Source organism: Catharus ustulatus, chromosome 16 (assembly GCF_009819885.2).
Source record: "Catharus ustulatus isolate bCatUst1 chromosome 16, bCatUst1.pri.v2, whole genome shotgun sequence".
NCBI lineage: Eukaryota > Metazoa > Chordata > Aves > Passeriformes > Turdidae > Catharus > Catharus ustulatus.
In genome coordinates this window covers 11768869-11786717 of record NC_046236.1, presented here as the reverse complement: position 1 = coordinate 11786717, position 17849 = coordinate 11768869, and the positions used below count along the sequence as shown (strand labels likewise).

The following is a 17849-nucleotide window of genomic DNA, read 5'->3' as shown; positions in this document are numbered from 1 at the left end:
GTCACTGGCAAGTCCATGGCCTTGCAGTTTCCATCCTACATCCTCCCTGCCCTGTGCCTGGGAGGCCAGTGGAAACACTTCCCAGCAAGTACTCAAACAAAAAACATTTCCAGCTCACTTGGGAAGCGATAATGTTTCAGTATGGGCTCTATAAACCCAGCCAAAAACATTCCTCATATTCCAGCAGTCACCTTGCTCTGAAGTTCCTGCTGTCCTGCTGCTGGACCTGAACTAGCTAAAGGAAAGACATATGGGCTACAAATGCTGCAATTATGTCTCTGATCACAGCACAAAGCCTTAAACCTCAGAATGACAAAGATGTATTCAACTGAGGGAGTCTATTTGTTTGCTGTTAGAAAGAGTCAGGATTTTTCCTAACCCTGGACTGCAGTGTTGATAAAACAGGCTGACTTGGAAGACATCTCTAGTGTATATTAAAGTAAAGCCAATCTCTGTAATTAATGGGATGATAAATCGAGGTTTAATTACTCAGAAGGCACCTTGGGTGAAAGATTCATGGTAATTGTTGTGTATCCTCTTGAAGGATTCACAGTACTGGCAGCTCCTTTTGTAGCAATAAAACACAGGGTGAGTGGCAGGGAATCTCCCAGGACCTCTCTGATAGGGACTAGTCCGGTTGAAGTAACAAATGCAAAGAGGCAGAGGTGCTCTCCAGGCTTTTTATCACAATAAAACCCCCTTCCCAAACCTTGAGGGATTCCTAAGCAGTGTGTCAATTGGAGATCAAAGCACTTACCTCAGATCTGCTCCATTGGAGGAGATTTCCCATGCAGGCAGCTTCCTCCTGATGCAGCCATACGGAGGCGTATTTCGGACTGGTTTCCCACTTTACTGCTTTGTGTACAGGAGCACCCTTCTCTTGGGTTCTGTGTAGAAAACAAGGCGTGTGCATGTGGGGAAATGGATGCTGGAGCTTTCAATTTTTGTACTGTGTTGTTAAAAGACTGACTGAGCAAAAGAAAATTCCATCCCACCAAGACATGACTGTTTTCCTTACTCCCCAGTTTACTATCTTTTGGTCTGCTGGGGCCAGGAGGAGAGGCACCAGCTTGCTTTTTCTGTACTCTGCCTGCTTAATTCACTTTTTAATTAACCTTTTCAATTCACTCAGTTTGGCTAGCACTGTAAGTACAGCACAAGGGCGATATATAAGACAGTACCCATTTTCTTCCCTTACCCAGAGCTGAAGAAGCAAGTGGAAAGTGCAGAACTGAAAAACCAGCGCCTGAAAGAAGTTTTCCAGACCAAGATCCAGGAGTTCCGCAAGGTGTGCTACACCCTCACGGGCTACCAGATCGACATCACCACGGAGAACCAGTACAGGCTCAGCTCCATCTACGCCGAGCACCAGGGGGACTGCCTGCTTTTCAAGGTAGGTCTGTGCACCCCTGGCTGCACCTGCTTCTTTGGGTTCATGGTTTTCAACGTGCCAGGGTGTATTTGCTCTTTCTCATGATTAGACTGGAAAATCACTGCCCCCTGCTACGTGGCAGTGTTCCTCGTGAGGGAAGTAAAGATCCTTTCTTCTGTTAAAAAGTAGGAGGTTTGACATCTGGTCTCCCACTTATATATCAAAGTCTGGAGTAAAGAGAAGAGACTATGTATGCATAATACCTCAGGCATCTGGCTTGGCACTTCACCTTTTTATATTATCAGTTATGTGCCGCAGTAATAAAACCTTATGTAACCATCAGGGCTCATCATTACTTCACTATGAGATATATGTCCCTATGTTTTTTTACCATCCTCCAGCTTGTCTGCGTGTCATCATCTTGTCTTTATGTAAATTGGAATCCCTTTTGAGCAGCAGCTCATCCTGGTGTGTGTGAAGTGCCATTTCTGTGAGCGGCACAGATGAGTAGCAGTAACAGTCTGTCTTGTGGTCTGGCTGGGTGGGCTGGGAGCTTGGGGCTTGACAGAGGGGCTGCTTTTCTGCTCTGTTGCCTTCCAGCTGCCAAACTTGGGCTGATGCCTTAGAGAGCTGGGGTGTGACTTTAGAAGTCACCAGGATGTTAAGTCCTGTCTTTAGGTTGGTTCAAGTGCCAACAGCCCAAGTTTACAGGTCAGTGGGAGAACTTTATTCTTCTCTGTAGCAAACACAACAGCACTTAAAATCATACCTGCCTCCCACTGATCCTCCCTAGAGCAAATCTCCTTTATGAAGGGGTTTAGAGGTGTTCAGTACAGGAGGGAACTCTGTAGCAGAAGTGGCAAAGTTCTGTTTCTGCAGACCTACAGCTGTGTGCCACATGTGGATGGTTGCCAGATTGTTTCTCTACATAATAGCACAAACATTTTCCTGTTCTGCAACTTCAGTGCCGCAGGAAAAAAAAATAAAACCCAACAAATAAAGCAGGTCAGGGTGTGTACAAGACAACACCTAGGATCTTTAGTAAAACTAGGAAAATATCCTCAAAACAGTCATACTGATTGGCCTTAGGAGAGTTCTGGATGACCTGAAGCACATGGCAGCAACAAAAGAAAGCTCAGTGCCCAGGGAAGAGAATAATTCTTCTAGTTTTAAGGTGCTACCATTTAATACTGAAAACAGTTCTCTGTTGAGATGGTGCAATGCTACTCCAACACCTCCAGAGACCTGTGCTCACACCTGTAGTGTTAAATATTTAATGAATGAAATTTCAGCAGACTCCTGGAGATGTTTGTTGGATGCCATGGCAGGACAGTACAAGTTGCAGTTTTTTCTGCACCATGGCAGGCTTGGAGAAAGTTAAGGAAATGTGAGAAAATGAGATGCTGGCCACAAGAACAAGAACTGGCTGGCAGCTCAGGAGCTTGTCACTGAGAGAAGGAAACTCTCCTTGGTGAAATGGCAATGTAAATAATTTATATACAGGAGAGGAGACACTAAAGTACAGATTTCTCTCTCTACATGTTCTTCTTGCTTTCTCTTCTTCACTCTAATGTTTATTCCCAAGTATGTCCCAAGGAAGGAGATGAGTGTCACCTGGTAGAGAAGATCTGACATTTCTTAGACCCAAGGGTGGGTCATTTATTGATTCTGGGAATTCCTCAGCCTCTCTACCTCACCACCTCTCAGGACAAGAGGAGCAGATTTTCTAATTACAACATGAACAAGAAAATTTCAGACTCTTTCTCCCTGTTCACTAAATCTCAGACAATTCCCACCGACTGCAGCTTTGAATAGTAGTAGAATATAAACAACAAATTATTTCCTTGCTGAGTCCAGGCAGCTGATTCTCATATATGTATGAAGGCTTGAATCCTGACTACAGCTTCCAACAGGGTTGTGTGTTTATGCTGTGGAATTTCTGAGCCATAGCAGACTGTGGGTGTTTGTGTGCATTTCATTAACCCGGAGAGGTCACAAAGCATGGATGCTATTTGTATTTATTTTATTCAAGCAGTTTATGGAACAGGGTCTATATAATTAAACCAGAGAAGTCCCTTGGCACTTTACAAGCTTCTGTAGTTCGGCTGTAAACTTTAAAAACATAATTCAGTAGCACTGCTGGTGGCATTTAATTTTAAGTGAGGGATACAGTAGGAACTCCTGTAATGTAACCCCTTCAAAGCTAAATGAAGATGAAAGATATGCTTGGATTTCCTGGCTAAGGTGTGCTGTTGCTATAGGGGAGCTTATTATCTACCTGCTGTATGTGTCCAGCCAGTTTGCATTAATTGGGATTACAGCTCCAGTGAAAGGGTTAATCACAGTGCTGTGCTGGGAATGCCAATGAGTGCATCTATAAATGAGCACTGAATTCCAATGAAACCATCCCAGTGTTTACTGGTGATCCCTATCGGTGCAACAGATGAGCTCATCAGCTTGAAGGATGTCCCAGTGATTTTCAGCCCCTCTGTGAGAGCGTGGGCAGAGAGGCACATCTCAGGCTTCACAGCTCCCGTTTGTTTGTCCTTTTTATTGTTTCAATTAAACACTGTGGAAAGGCTGTTACAGATTCCTCACCAGGAGTTTAGATTCTGATTATTTTTTGTGGGCTGTAATGCATTGTAGCTCCTGGGGCACTTGACAGTTTTGTATTCCATTCCTGTTGCTGCTCCATTAGATGTGTCCAGGCACAGACTGTGTTCTGTGTGATGCTTCACTGGTGTGTCTGGACCAGCCCACCCATCAGATATCCAGGAAACTGCCTTTGTAACAAGCCATTAAAGATACCTGTTAAAACAAGCAAACATTGCTGGGGAGCCTCTGGATCAGCAGAATGAGGAGGTGGCAAATCAGGCTGTCATTGCCTAGCCAGGCGTGCATTGTGCTGTTTATCCTTGTCTCTGGCTGGGTCCTGAATGGGAGTAAGGAAATGAGGTCTTTAGAAAGACAATGACAATTGTTTCAGACAAAGAAAGTCCTTCAGTAAACAGAAAGACTGGTCAAATTTGAAGAGGAGATGATTTGGAGACACTTGTACAAATGAACAAACAGTAGAAAGAAATTAAATCGCAGGCTTTTTTCTTTTTGTGTGCCTAAGGACACAGTCCCAGCCAAAGCATTTGAATTCAATCAATTTAAAAGAAAAAGAGTAGAAATCCTTTTATTTGATAAACTCTGTGGCTTCAAGGAACTACTGAGAGAAGAGGCCATTGCATTTTCTAAAATGTTAAGATATCTTTGTGGACAAATAATAATAAATATCTAGTTTTACATTAAGTATGTGCATTTACCTGAAGTAGGGACATTCAGAGCTCTCTGCTTGGAGGTGTAAAGGCAACTCCCTGCTATAGAGGAAGAGAATTCCCCTTCATGCTGCTTATTTTTTGGCTTGGTATACAAGTGATTTTGCTGTTTCTGTACTTGGCAACATTCCAAGTCCATCCTCTGGAAATGGGAAGAAAGACTTGAATGAAGAAGAGGGAGCAATCTGTTCTTGATTATTCCCTGCTTCAGGTAAACTGTTTCCAGTGTTGCAGCATGAATGTGGGGCTGGTCACTTTGAAAAGATCCTGGGCTGAACAGGTCATCAGCCTGATCCTGTGCAATTGTCAGTGTTTGCAATCCTTCTGGTGTCAGATTCCTTCACTTTCTCAGAAAAGAATGCTCGGATTTTTTGATAATTCATGCCTAAACTATTTGGGTCTAAATTGGTTGGGAAGGAAGTTAAACCAGACAAACTCTTTCCAGTGTCACAGTGGTGCTATGTGTCTGAGCTCATCAATAATCCTGGCCACAAGGCTGCCTTTAGACAGATATTTTCTGTATCCTCAGAGCTTAGTCTTGCAGAGCACAGAATTCTCTCTGCTTCAGGTCTCACCCCTGTTATCATTTTCTGTCAAAATTATCAAACAAAAACCCAAACACAGCAGTAGTTCATTGAAGAGCATCCCCAGGTTGATAGGCTGTATTCCTTGAGAGAGAATACCCAAGATACCAGACAGCAAACAAAGCCAGGAGCATCTTGACATAGCTTGAGAGTGTGGCCTGTTCCAGGGCTGGCACTTCTTGCTGCAAAATAAAACCTTTATGGTGTCATGTTGGATTGGTAGTACAGTCATCAAATCAAGTAAAATCAACAGCTTTTCTACAAGCTGGTACATTAAAAAGCTGTGCAGAGGTAGTGTGGCCACACTGTCTTTGCACACCTCTTTGAGGAGGTAAATACAGAATTAGTTTTGCAGATCTGTAAGGGGAAATGTAATTATGAAACTTCAGGGCCACTGAAAAGTGAACATTTGCTTCTGATGTCGATCACTGTGGGTGCAGGGGTGAGCATAAGGGTGTAAAAAGGATATGGGATATTTCTTTGCTTTGAGTGGAAGAAGGGTGTGGTGGAAGGACAGACACCACCTTGAGCTGCCCAGTCCTCCTTAGCTTGCCCATGGCTTGGGTACCTCGCTGTCCTCTTGCTTCTGTATTGGCCAGGAGTGTAAAACACAAACAGAGCAGCAGTGTGCACAAGGTGCAATAGTGTAATTCTCTTGTCCTCAGGAGGGAAGGAGGCTGGATTAAACAAGAAAGAACTTGGAGGCTGTTTTTCAAACACCAAGTGATGCTGACAAGCTGCTGGCTGAAAGGGGGAGGCAAAACCTGTGTGGTTAAATGTGCAGAGAGAGTCTGGTCTGCTGAGATTCCAGCACAGTCTGAGTACCAGTCTGGCCAGGGCACTCTGGTGAGTGATGTACAGCTCAGAATAAGCAGGATGGTTAATGCAGGGATTACTTTTATTCTCCTGAGTGCTCTTGTTTCATCTTGAAGCTGACAGCACTGTTGAGAGCTGTGATTCTTGAGTCCACATTCTTGGCGTCCCTGCAGTTTCAGTTATTCCTCCTCAAACCTCGCAGAGTGTCTTGGAGAAACCTGTTCTAGCTGTTTGTTTCTTTTTGTATCTCTATTTTCTCCTCTTCACCCTTGATGAGTCTCGAGGGGAGAAGGAAATCACAGTTTTGATGGAGAGCTATTCTTCCAGCCTCTGCCTCACACTCCTGCACACACAATCAACACTAACAATGGGGCTCATCGGTGGAGCAGGCCAGGCAGCAAGAGATTGATTAGGGACTCTAGGCCTCTCTTAACTCCTCATTCTTCTTAATTGCAAGTTATTTCATTTTCCTGTTTTCAATTTGCCCGTGTGGTTGTTGGAGGCTTGATTTCAGCTCAGTTCTGGGAGTACAGTGCATTCCTGCTGGATGATTGCTGGGATTCCTGGAAGGGTCAGCAGCACCCATCCTGGGCTGCACTGATCAGCAGTGCTAAAACGAGCTGCTCAGCAATCTAGGGTGTTACAGCATCAAATCCTGTATTTAAACTTCCCACATGTAATTTTCTTTCAGATATTGTAGCAGCCTGTTTTGTGTCAGGACCTAACTTTAATTCTTGCTTCTGTCTTCAAATTGCTCTTCCTCCTGCTTTTTTTTTCTTGCTTACACAGTTTCTCTCTTACTGCATATGCTTCCCTGAGCAACTGCCTATTCCCTAGTGCACATTAGGGCTTTTTCTCTTTTTGTTTTTGATGAAGCCAGTCATCTCGAGTATACTGGCAAAATCTAATGGAAGGTTTTCCTTTTGACAGCAGAATTTCTGAGCAAAGGCCTGAAGAGGCTGGGCTGGAACCTTCTCCCAGCTGAACAAAGGGAATGTTCTTTGTCTGCCTCTCTTCCCCACCTGTGCAAGGTGGATGATGCTCCTGCCAGTGTCACTGGGCTGTTGTGAGGGGGAATGGATGGTGCTGGTGGGGAGCACAGAGCACCTTTGGCTGGGGAATCCCCTCCCCTGTCACCTGCCAGTCTGGCACAGCACCCATCTCCAGTGTGTTGGCACCACTTGCTGCCCTTCCTGCCATGCCTGTGAGTCTGCCAAGGTAGACCCAGCATGGAGGTAATTAATGCTGATGATATTGGAGCATCATTCCAGTGACAGTCTTTCCTGACTAGCAGGAGAATGGGATGGGGGAGGCTTTCTGAAAGGTCAGAGATTTCCCTTGCTCGAGGGTGAATCCTCTCTGTTGGAGTGACTGGTGTGTTACTTGGTGAGGCAGATACAAAACCTGTCACCTCACCAAAGCTGGCCTGGTTTGGGACAGGAAACATGAGGTTGGCTCTCAGGTGTCATCTGAGCTTCAGGCTGTCTCTCTGCAATTGTTTGTTTTGCAGTCATCAGCTGCTGACCACCAAGTTGCTTTTGTACTTTTCATTCCCTTTGCTCCTTCATTCCCCAAGGACAGGGCAGTGCCACTGTGGTATTCCCAATTTCCCTCCCCTTGTGCTGCCATGAGCTCTGTCTCTGTCTGCACTTCCTTTGGCAAAGGAGGAGGGCACTGAAAAAAGGCAGCTTTTGAGTTATCCACACAAATTCTTCACCTGACTTCAGCCCCTGTGACTGTCAGAATTGCTGATAGCCTCATACAGGCTGTGACAGGCATCAGCCATCCCAGCTGAAGGACCTCACCATCTTTCCTGGGCTTCTGGTGGCCTTGGCAGCATTAGATTTACAGTTGGACTCAATGATCATAAAGGTCTTTTCCAACTTAATGATTCTATGATTCTGCAATAACAATAAGTAACAAAATCACTGAAATACATCAATTTTTTAATAAGTTTGCAGTTTATCTCCCTCCGAATCCCCTTCATTTAAATATCTCTTATTTAATGAAGCAGGAGTGACAGCCTATGCTTTCTGGGGTGAGTCACATGCACCATCAAGGAGCACAGGTCACTGATAAGAATTTAATTAAACCAGAGCATCCAGGCTGGTGTGACAGCACGTGTGGCCCTGGAGGGACAGGGATGGACATGGGGCAGGTCCCAAACAGGAGCCTGTGCCTCCATCCTTGTGTCACAGGGCAGAGCCAGGCAGTGCTGCCCAGCACAGCAGGAGGCAGAGCAGGTCCTGGCTGCTCTGATAAAACCTTCTCCCTCCTCTCCCCCCCAGCACATCCCCAGCACCCGTGATTGCAGTTTGCTGGAGAAGAGTCGTTCTTGTCGCTGGCTGTGCCCGGTGTCCCTGTGGGATGTCTCAGCAGAGGAGGATGTCTGTGTCCGCCTGCTGCTGTGTTTGAACAGCTTACAAAGGACTGTGTGAGCTGGCAGGAGTGTGTTTATGCAATGTGAGATGAAGACAGTGTTAAAAAAGGGATAAAGCAGAGGGGACATAAGCAAAACCCCTCCTGGATTCCTGTTCCCATCTCTGCCGCTAAATCACCATGTGGCTCTGCTCTAGGTCAGTCAACCTCCTGGTTTTCTCTGTCCCTCTCACCTGGTTGCAGGATATTGTGGGGTTTGAGAAGCTTTTCAAAATGTCCTGTGGTGGGAAAGCTGCATAGGGATGGTTGGAGATGTAACCAGGACAGATAGCTTTTTCTTGCACAGCAAAGGATGCAGGAAATTGTCCCTCAGGGGGCTGGGGGCTTGGGGCACCACTGGTGCTCTTCTCCTTTTCTCTGGGTGCCCACCACCTCCAGCTGGCATTAAAAATCATCAAACTAGTTATTAATTAATTTATTTATTTGGGTCTCTAGTAGTTTCAAATGATTTTCCACTTAAAAGTTGTGTGATCAGCACTGTTTTAGGAAAAGGCAGTGCCTTGGAGCCTGGGTGGTGGGGGAACACCAAGCCTTGCTGCAGCACACATGAAATGGGTGTTTTGCAAAGCAGCTTTTGATGCATGCTTGTTACTGTCCCTGGCTGCTCTCTTGTGATTTTGCAGAACATGCAGAGCCGTGTCAGCAAGCCACAGCCCGCTGGTCGCTTGCTTATGGTTCTGTTCAAAGCTGCACATGAAAGGGAGCAGAAATTGCTGGAGGTTTTTATCCTCTTGAGGGGGAAAAGCCTGGAGTCTCTGGGTACCCTGTATCTCAGCCCTCTTTCCCTGACTGCTCTAGTCTGTTGTTTGCTGTCCTTGGACACAGGAGGGGACAGGTCAGCTCTTGTGCTTTGGGCACATTCTGGGCCTTTGTTGATCTGCTCCAAGGCAGCACAGCCAGAGCAAAACTGTCACAGCATCATCCTCTGTGCCATCCCTGTGTGACCAATGCTGTCAGGGGTTCAGCAATCCCTGTGGACATTTCCTCTACTTGTGCTTCCACATGAGCACCCTGAAGTCTCTCTTCAGCTGGCTGGTGCAGCCAGAGCACTGCCAAGGGACTTCAAGATGGCTTTTGTACCACTCCTTCACCTTTCCCCTGTATGTTCTAGGAACAGGTTTGCGAGGAGAACCTCTAGGAAACACAGTTAGTTCCAGGAAACAGCTCTGAGGTGCAGCTGGTGAAATCCAGCAAAGCACCCAGCAGGATGTGAGTGCCCAGGTCATGGCAGCACAGCTCAGCCTGCACAAAGGCTCCAGTGGGAGTGGGTGGCAGTCACTGCCTCTCTTGTGCCTTGAGTAAGCAGCACATTGTTTAAATACAAATATAATTAGGTCTTATCTCTTCTTTTGGGAGTTATAGCTGCTGCCTGTGCTTGACTGGAGCAGATTTTCTAACCTTCAGGGAGGGAAGAGGATGTGTGTTTGTGTGTACACAAGTTTCCAAGTATGGAAACACAGCAAAAGATTCCCATGCTGGTATGGCCCTGGAACATCTATTGCCTCCATCTGAAAGGTGTGTCTGGGCTCATATAAAGGTCTTCTCCTTTATTTGTTGTTGAATATAAATGCTTGTGTTGTGCCTTAAAGATTTAAAGATTTTAGCTGAAAATTTTCAGCCTAAATTCAGTTTGGGTGAGGAGATTCTCACCTCATTTGGCAGGTGAGGGGGAAGGATGGAGTGAGGGACTGAGAATGGGATGTTGTGGTCACAGGTCCCCTTTGACAGCCAAAGGGGCTGTCTCACTCATCAGGAGTGAGACAGGAGCCAGCATCTCACAGCCATACAATTCCTCTATCATCCTTGTATTATTGCCACACTTCACAGTCGAAAAGCTCAATTCTTATTGGCTCAATTCTCATGGTTCTTTACCATGCAGTTGGCACAGCATAAACCAGTTAATGTGCTTTCTCTCAAACTGCTTGCCAGATTAAGATAAGAGCTTTGTAGGCAGCTCTCCTTCATGGGATCCCAGGCTGTGCCATGTTTGGGTTTTCCCCAAGACCTTCATTTAATGACCTTTTTTTTTTCTATGAAACCACTTGTAGAAAAGCAAAATAATAAATCCTGTGAGTGTACCCTGTGCTTTGCTCTGAGGCATCCTATCACTGTGAGGGGGCAGTTTCTGCTGGAGAGGGCTGGAAGCACATCAGGCATCTAGCTGTGGCATTTGCTGAGAGTTTGCTGCACTTCACAGCATCGAGGAGTCTTCAGCTTGATGTGCCTCACGGGCTTTCCAGATCATAACATGTCCCATCAGTGGTGCAGTGACAATCCATTAATATTGCTGTGTCCACAGAGCAGTGACAGAATGAAGCAGTGCCCTGAAAATCCTCCTGGAGAGCTTTGTGCAAGGATTGACTGCTGGGATTTTGGTGGATTTCTACCTGACACTACAGAGCAACAGTGCTTGCAGCTCAGCTCTTTATGTTGTGGATAGTTAAGGAATTAACACTTCACGTGGATACAGCTCTAGTAATTTAAGGATAATATTAAGGATTTGATAATGTATCAACTGGCTTCATTCACATTCATGGAAATGCTAGAAAAACCTCTCCTGTTCTCACATTTGCATCAAATAGGCAAGTCATTGTAACTCCACACAAAAACCATTCCTGCTGCCCCATGTGAGTGTTCATGCTTTGAGCAGGTAACATAGTACTGTTTTAGCCCTTGTATCTAATGAATTTTCTATTTTGCCAATTGCATGAGAATGTCCTTTGAGGAAGAAGTTCCAAAAAGTATTTTATGTCAATTCTATCTTATAAACATTTGTAGCTAAATCACATTGTGGGGGAAGCAGGGAATTTGAGAGCTGAGGATGACCTCCAGCTTTGGTAACTCCCAAGATTATCTTTTGATGGCATTTTTTGCTTCCAGGAGAAAACAAACCAGTCTGCCTGTATCTTGTAGGGAATATATCAAACCAAGGCTTGAAAATTTTAATTTGTCCCTAATCTGTTTCAGCCAAAGCAGGTAGCTGATAACAGCAGATCTATCTCAGCCGTGTTCTGGGGAGCTGTCATAAATTTAAACCTTTAAGCAAAGGGTTTGTCTGTCTTAATGGAAGGCTCTGGGGAGTGTTCCATGTGCTGGCTGTCACTTTGCATTTCTGGGACTATCCAACCCTGGAGAGGGAACTGTGTGCAGAGGATTTTTCTGTGAAGCAGAGAGTGGAGAGCAGCACGAGGTGGGGTTTATAATTGTGCTGGTGCCTTTGGTGGCTGCCACGTGCCGTGTAGCTATGATGAATCTGCAGCAAGGGTTGCCATCAGCTGTCAGTGTGCTGGTCCCTGTGAAGCCTCCTGTGTTTGTGGGTGTTGAAAAGGCCCAGCTGACAGTTTCAGAAAGGCCCAGAGGTTTTGGGCATGTGTGTAAACAGCTGTCTCTTGCTGTGCTGCTCAGGAGGGTGTCAGACATCTGTGCATGTCTCTGTCAGGCAGGAATCTCACCACATGTCCTGGGGAAGCACAGGAGCTGTCCTTGGCTTTTTGGCAGTCACTGCAGCCTAAAGTTGTTTTTCTTCATATAATTCCATTAGAGTGATGACAGTTTCAAGTTGGAACAGAAAAAGACCTGATGAAAGGACCACTCTGTAAGTAGGGAAGATAGACAGAGTGGAAGCAGTAACTAGCAAGGTAATAGATGGTGATGGATCTATAATCTCTGAGGCTGCTGTGTGCAGTAAATTCCTAAATAGTGTCCTTTCAGCCCTAACCTATTTATTTGCAAAGTGCTAAATTTAATTTTCCTTAGTCTGCAGGAAAGCAGCATCCCAGGAATAAACCTTTAGCCCAGCCAAGAAGCTGTGCCAAAGTGCTTGTTCCAGCATTTCCATTTCCTCTTTGCTCTGTGCAGAGCATCAGGGCTGTGCCCCCAGCACGTTAACGCTGGGGCTGGGATGGATCCTGCTCGGGAGCCTCTTCAAAAGGGAAAATTTAATAGCTGCAGTAAAACCACCTGCACTCTTAAGAGCAAGATGAATGAACCTGTCCTGAGGTGGGAAGGCTGGTGCAGGAAATCCTGTGAGGGAGCTCATCCTGCATGTCCTGACGCTCTGTCTGCCCTGTTCATGCAGGGCTGAGTGCTAAAGGCTCAGCTCAGAATAACTTCAAGAGTTGAAGAGCACATAAAAACCCATGTATTCAGAAATCTCCACAAAGCTGCATCTTGAGGAAGAAAAGCAGTGAGTTTTCCAAGCAGCCAATGCTCTGCACATTCACCCTGCAAAGTTTCAGCAAATGTGGTGAAAAATAGGTTTCTGTGCATTGCTTTTTGTTCCTGGCAGTGCTGTGCAGGTGATATGCACAGCATGTGTTCTTCTGAAGCTAACAAAGACATTTGGTTTTCCCCCCAAAATTCACAATTCAGTAGAATTTTAGAAACTTTGATAAAATATTTCAGGAGCAGCCACACAGTGTCTGAATCCAGGAGCTGGCTTTGAGTCAGCTCTCAGTGTTCCTTCAGTTCTCATGACCCCAGTGAAGTGCAATGTGGGCTGTCACTAATCCTGTTGCTTCAGAGAAAATCAGATCTCAGCTTCACAGCTTTGCTATTTTCCTGCCCGCGGAGGATTTTGGCAGAGCTTTCCCTTCTCTTTGTCCATTCCTTTTCCCCATGATGGCAGCACAAGCAGTGCTGCTTTGGTGGGGAATGTCCTGCCAGTGCTGCCCTGAGATTGCACCATATTCCCAAGATGTTGCTTCCCAAGGATTCTGATCACTTTAGCTGTCTTTATTCCACTGAGTAAAAATCCAGCTAAGCCTTGAAGCAAAATGCCATTGAAAGGGGAAGGGGTTTTTTGTGTATATTTGCTCTATTTTGCTATATTTTAGCACCTTAGGAATGAAATTGGGATGTGTAAGTTGAAATCCAGCCCTTCCCTGTCCTTCTCTAATCTCAGTCTGGAGAAGGTTCTGAGCTTCTCATCTCCCTGTGCTGCTCAGAGCTCTGACATCCCTCTCACATTTATTTTAAAATAAATAAAAATAACAGTGCTGGGAGCTGAGGGTGGAGAATTATGCAGGTCTTTTGCCCACTTTTTGCTTTGACATGGAGCTGGTGGGAAGGGTAGCTCTGCTGCAGGCTGGGAAAGGACCTTCCTTGAGCTGATGCTGAATTTGCTGTGGGAGTCTCTGTTTTTCTGGAATGAGGTGAAATTGCCATCCAGGGGCGGGTGCTGTGTCACCTGCCCTTTCCTCACCAGCTAACAGGTTCCTTGAGTCTTCTGATGGTGTGGGTACAGATGAGAAAATAGATATTTTTTGTGAGTTAAGATTGTCTTTCTCTGAGAACCTTTCTCTGCTATTCATTTTAAGCACAGTGTCACAGAAAATGTCATTAGCCACACCAAAAGTCTCTGAGCCTGCAATCAGCCTGTCAGTGAGTGATAGATGTACAGCATTGATTAATATTTACATTCTTTGGAGATTTTCCCTTACCCAAGGGGACATGTGGAAAGCCATGAGTGCTTGAGCTTTGGAAGAACGTGGGGTTCACTCTCTGCAGTGAATACAGAATTGGTAGGGTATGAAACTGAAATGGCTTCTCCACAAAATCAGAAGTTAATCATCTTAAAACCACATTTTCCTACCTTATTTTTCCCCTTGAGCCAGGTCTGCAGGGAGGCTTCTCATGCAGGGGGTAAGTGGGCAGCACACCAAAGGCCTTCAGACTGCAAAGGGGCATCTCCAGCTTGCCTGAGCTGCTTTCATTACTCAGAGACTGAAATTTTAATCATTGAATTAATTTTTTAGAAACCGAAGTGCAAATCTGTACCCCCAGCGGCATTAATAATGAATGCAGGGAAGAGAGACATTAGGAAAAAGAAGGGATAGGAAATTTGGGGTTGGGGAAGCAATGTTTTCTGGGGGTTATTAATTTGAAGAGATAATGTATGGGTTGTCTTTCTTTCTCCCTGGGCCTTTCTCCATTCTTGCCCATGCTGTGTCCAACAGAGTGTTTAATTCCTGACCAAGGCATTTTTCCAGTACTTTTCTTTCCTGCTTCTCTTTCACCTGGATTTTCTCCTGTGGGGTAGGCAGCCAACTCTGTGCACACAGGGTCCCACTCCTCATGTTCCTGAAGCTTTGAGGGACTCTGATCCCATCATGCCAGGAGGAGCTGGGGCTCACCTGCTCCTCAGGTTAAAGAAAACAAGAGCTGAACTACAGCCAGGATGCCAGAGCTTTCTGCTTTGCTTTCAGCTCCTTCCTTCCTCTCTCAAAGAGCACACAGGATTTTTTCCCCACTCCTAATTAGAAGTATTATGTACCAGAAGATTAATTAGAAATGAAAGTGATTTTTTTCCCCCTCCCTTTTCTGCCAGTGGAAAAGGCCTGTGCCAGGCAACTGCCAGAGGGAGCTGGGATTTCTCCCTTTAATGGATTCCAGGCAATTTGCCTCTGGACAGCTATCTTATAAATAATGAATGTTTGCACAGATTCTCCCAGTTCTCTGTCAGCACAGGTGGTCTTCACTTCCACCATCCCAAACAGCTCTGGAAACCACAGGCTGCTCCCAGCCCTGGTTACCACACCAAAGGGGCAATTCCTCACAATTCCCCTCCCTCTCCTTGCAGGCATCATGAAGAGCCTCTATGGTTATGGATTTGTATCTTTATTTGTCTGAAATTCCATTGACCCATGACATCCACACTCTGCCATTCCTCCTCTGCCTCACAGCAAAGCCTCCAGCAGTGGATGGACACATTTCTGCTCATGGTCTGATGGGCTGACACTCTCAGAAGCCTGGAGGAATGTTGCCAGCAGGTGCACATTGCATGATTGCAGGGCATTTTCCAAGCCTTTGTGCTCCCTTTCCAAGGCTCTCACAGTAAGAGGATGATTCTTTGAATTGTTGTAGTAATCTTTAGAAATGAGGATTTGGTTCAATGGGTGCTCTGCAGAGACCAGCCTAGAGGAGAAATCCTGTCCCAGAAGGAAAACTGTTCTTGAGCTAAAAACACCCCAGAGTGTTTTATGCAGAGGGGCTTTAAAGTGGCCGTGGTGGTGCAGGGATGAATTCCAGCCCCAAGGAGGACAGCCTGGCCTGAGGGTTTCTCTTCATGCAGTGCCACTTGCCCTGGTTATTTCCATTCCATTCTAATGGAAGGGGTGACTGCAGGCAGATGAAGGTGAAGGTCCCCAGCTGCAGAGAGCTCCTGTGGTCAGCAGCCACCTGGTTCAGAGGAAGGCTGGGGATTGCTCCAAGAACCTTTTCTGTGGCTCTAAATACAGCAACTAATGACACCTTCCACTCAGCAGGAAGAAAACAGAATTACTAAACTTGCAATTTGGCACAGTGGGAGTGTGAGTTTGTCCTGCCAGTTTCTTGTTGCTATATATTTCCAAGACTTTTTTATTTTGCTTTTTTATTTTTTTTTCTTCTGTGAGGCAGGTGGATTCTACATCAAGGGGTTCACTTTAAGGACTCAAATTATGGGTAGGGAAGGCACAGCCCCAAAAGGAAAAGACTGATGGCTGCTTATAAGTCATCCAGAATAAAAAGGAGAATGTGCATATTTCCTGGGAAATGCCACATGTCTTGGCCTTATGAGTAATGTGCAGTGATGTCCCATTAGGAGCCACATTCCCAGTTTGATGTTGAAGGAGAGATATAAATTTCCATATAATTTAAATCATTTTGACTTATGATTTAGATTTGTGCTAGGCAGGCTACAGAGAGGTTCCAGGAGAATACTGTTTGGGGGCAAAAGAAAGAAGACAACTGGAGGCAAGGTTAGAACTAAGTGAACATTTCCAGTTGAGCAAGTTTCACGGTCATGCACTGTGGTAATTGAAGGTTTGCTGTTAAATGCTACAAATCTGTGCTGGAGAAGAAAACCTGGCCCCAGTTTGAGATTGCTGCAGTGTGAGGTGGGAGAGCTCTTAGGGCAAGAGGTGCTGTTTGTAGAGAAATGCAGGGAGCAATAATGATAGGTTAGCAAGGCCCAGTTCTTTTGGGCGTTTTGTAGAGGAGCCCATTGTCTCCGGGGGTTGTGAAGTTCATCCTGAAGATGCATGAAAATTCAGAATAATTCCTCCAGCAGTGCCTGGAATGAACCTGTTGAGCTGAGCTTGTCCTGGCACTGTTTGGGGATTTGGGGGTGAAACAAGTGAATACTGTGGAGGTAAAACTCTGCATTTCTAGCTTCCCTTGTACACCTCTGCATGCTCTGCCAATCTGTGTTTGAGCTGGGGGACAGACAACCATCACCAGCTCAGACTAGAGAGGAGTGCTCAAAAGCTTATTTCTGCAGGCAGCCCTGGAGCACTTGGAGGAAGCAAATGCCTGGTTCTGGAGCAGGGGCTTGCTTTAATGTTCTTATCAACTGTTTTGCAGTCTTTGTTAAAAGAGGTCAAGGCTCATTCCCCTGGGTGGGGACTTCTTGAGCACAGTACTTATTATTAGGGCAGTACCATATCTTGTAATTAGGGATGTAATTCCCATCTCTGTAGAGAGCCAGCCTGTAGCCTAGGTACCATTTAGCAGTTTCATGAGATGAATTAAGCAAGGATGGGCTGAGCAATACAATGAATTTCAGCAGAGATCACTTGCCTGAAGTCCTGCAAGTGTTTCAGACGAGATATGAAAAGTAAATCTTCCTTCCCTGTCTTTTTTATAGTAGGCAAGGATAATGGCATTGTTGTGGGGCCATGCAGTAGTGACCTCCTGACAACTTGCAGCCTGGTTGTTTGAAAAGTTACATCATTCCCTAGTCCCTGCTGGAGCAGCTGGAAGAATCTCTATTTCTTTTTCTGTCTGACAGGAAAGATTTTTACCTGCAAAGGACCTGTGTCTTAGAAAATTGCTGTTGCAGTACATCTGAAGAGTCAGATTTGGCAGGCTTTAAAGTGTGATGTAAGAGATTCTTACTTAATTTAGCATTTTGTTAACTTTATTTTTTTTTCCCCTCCTTACCTACGTGGGTAACAGTGCTTTTGTTGTTCTGCAGGGAGTTCTACAGTTTATACGCCTTGTATAAAATAGTTTACGTAAGTGCAGAATAAATCAATCAAACTTGAAAAAAAAAAAAGCAATCAACTTTGGGCTTGAAATAAGGAGTAGGTGAAAGGCTGAAAGAAAAGAAGGACAAAGAAGATAAATTGTGAAGAAAAATAGAAACAAAATTGTGTACAGCAGTAAGACAGAAAAAGCAATGGAAGGCCAGACAGACAAGTTAATGCAATGTATTTCCCCCTGTAATTATATTCATTTGATGTAGATTTGTGCCAGGCACTTTACAGCAGTGTTAATGAGATGAAGGAAGAGCTGATATCCACAGCAGTTTCAAAGATAGGACTGGAAGCTGTT

The 17849-nt window shown here is 45.2% G+C and overlaps 1 protein-coding gene across 1 annotated transcript in view; it reads left to right on the top strand.

Moving 5' to 3' along the window:
* MAD1L1 (mitotic arrest deficient 1 like 1) overlaps window positions 1-17849 on the top strand; it is a 348054-nt gene that overhangs the window by 257619 nt on the left and 72586 nt on the right. Inside the window, exon 17 of the mRNA XM_033074545.1 lies at window positions 1203-1393. Within this exon, the coding sequence (XP_032930436.1) occupies window positions 1203-1393 (191 nt within the window). The remainder of the gene's footprint in view (window positions 1-1202; window positions 1394-17849) is intronic.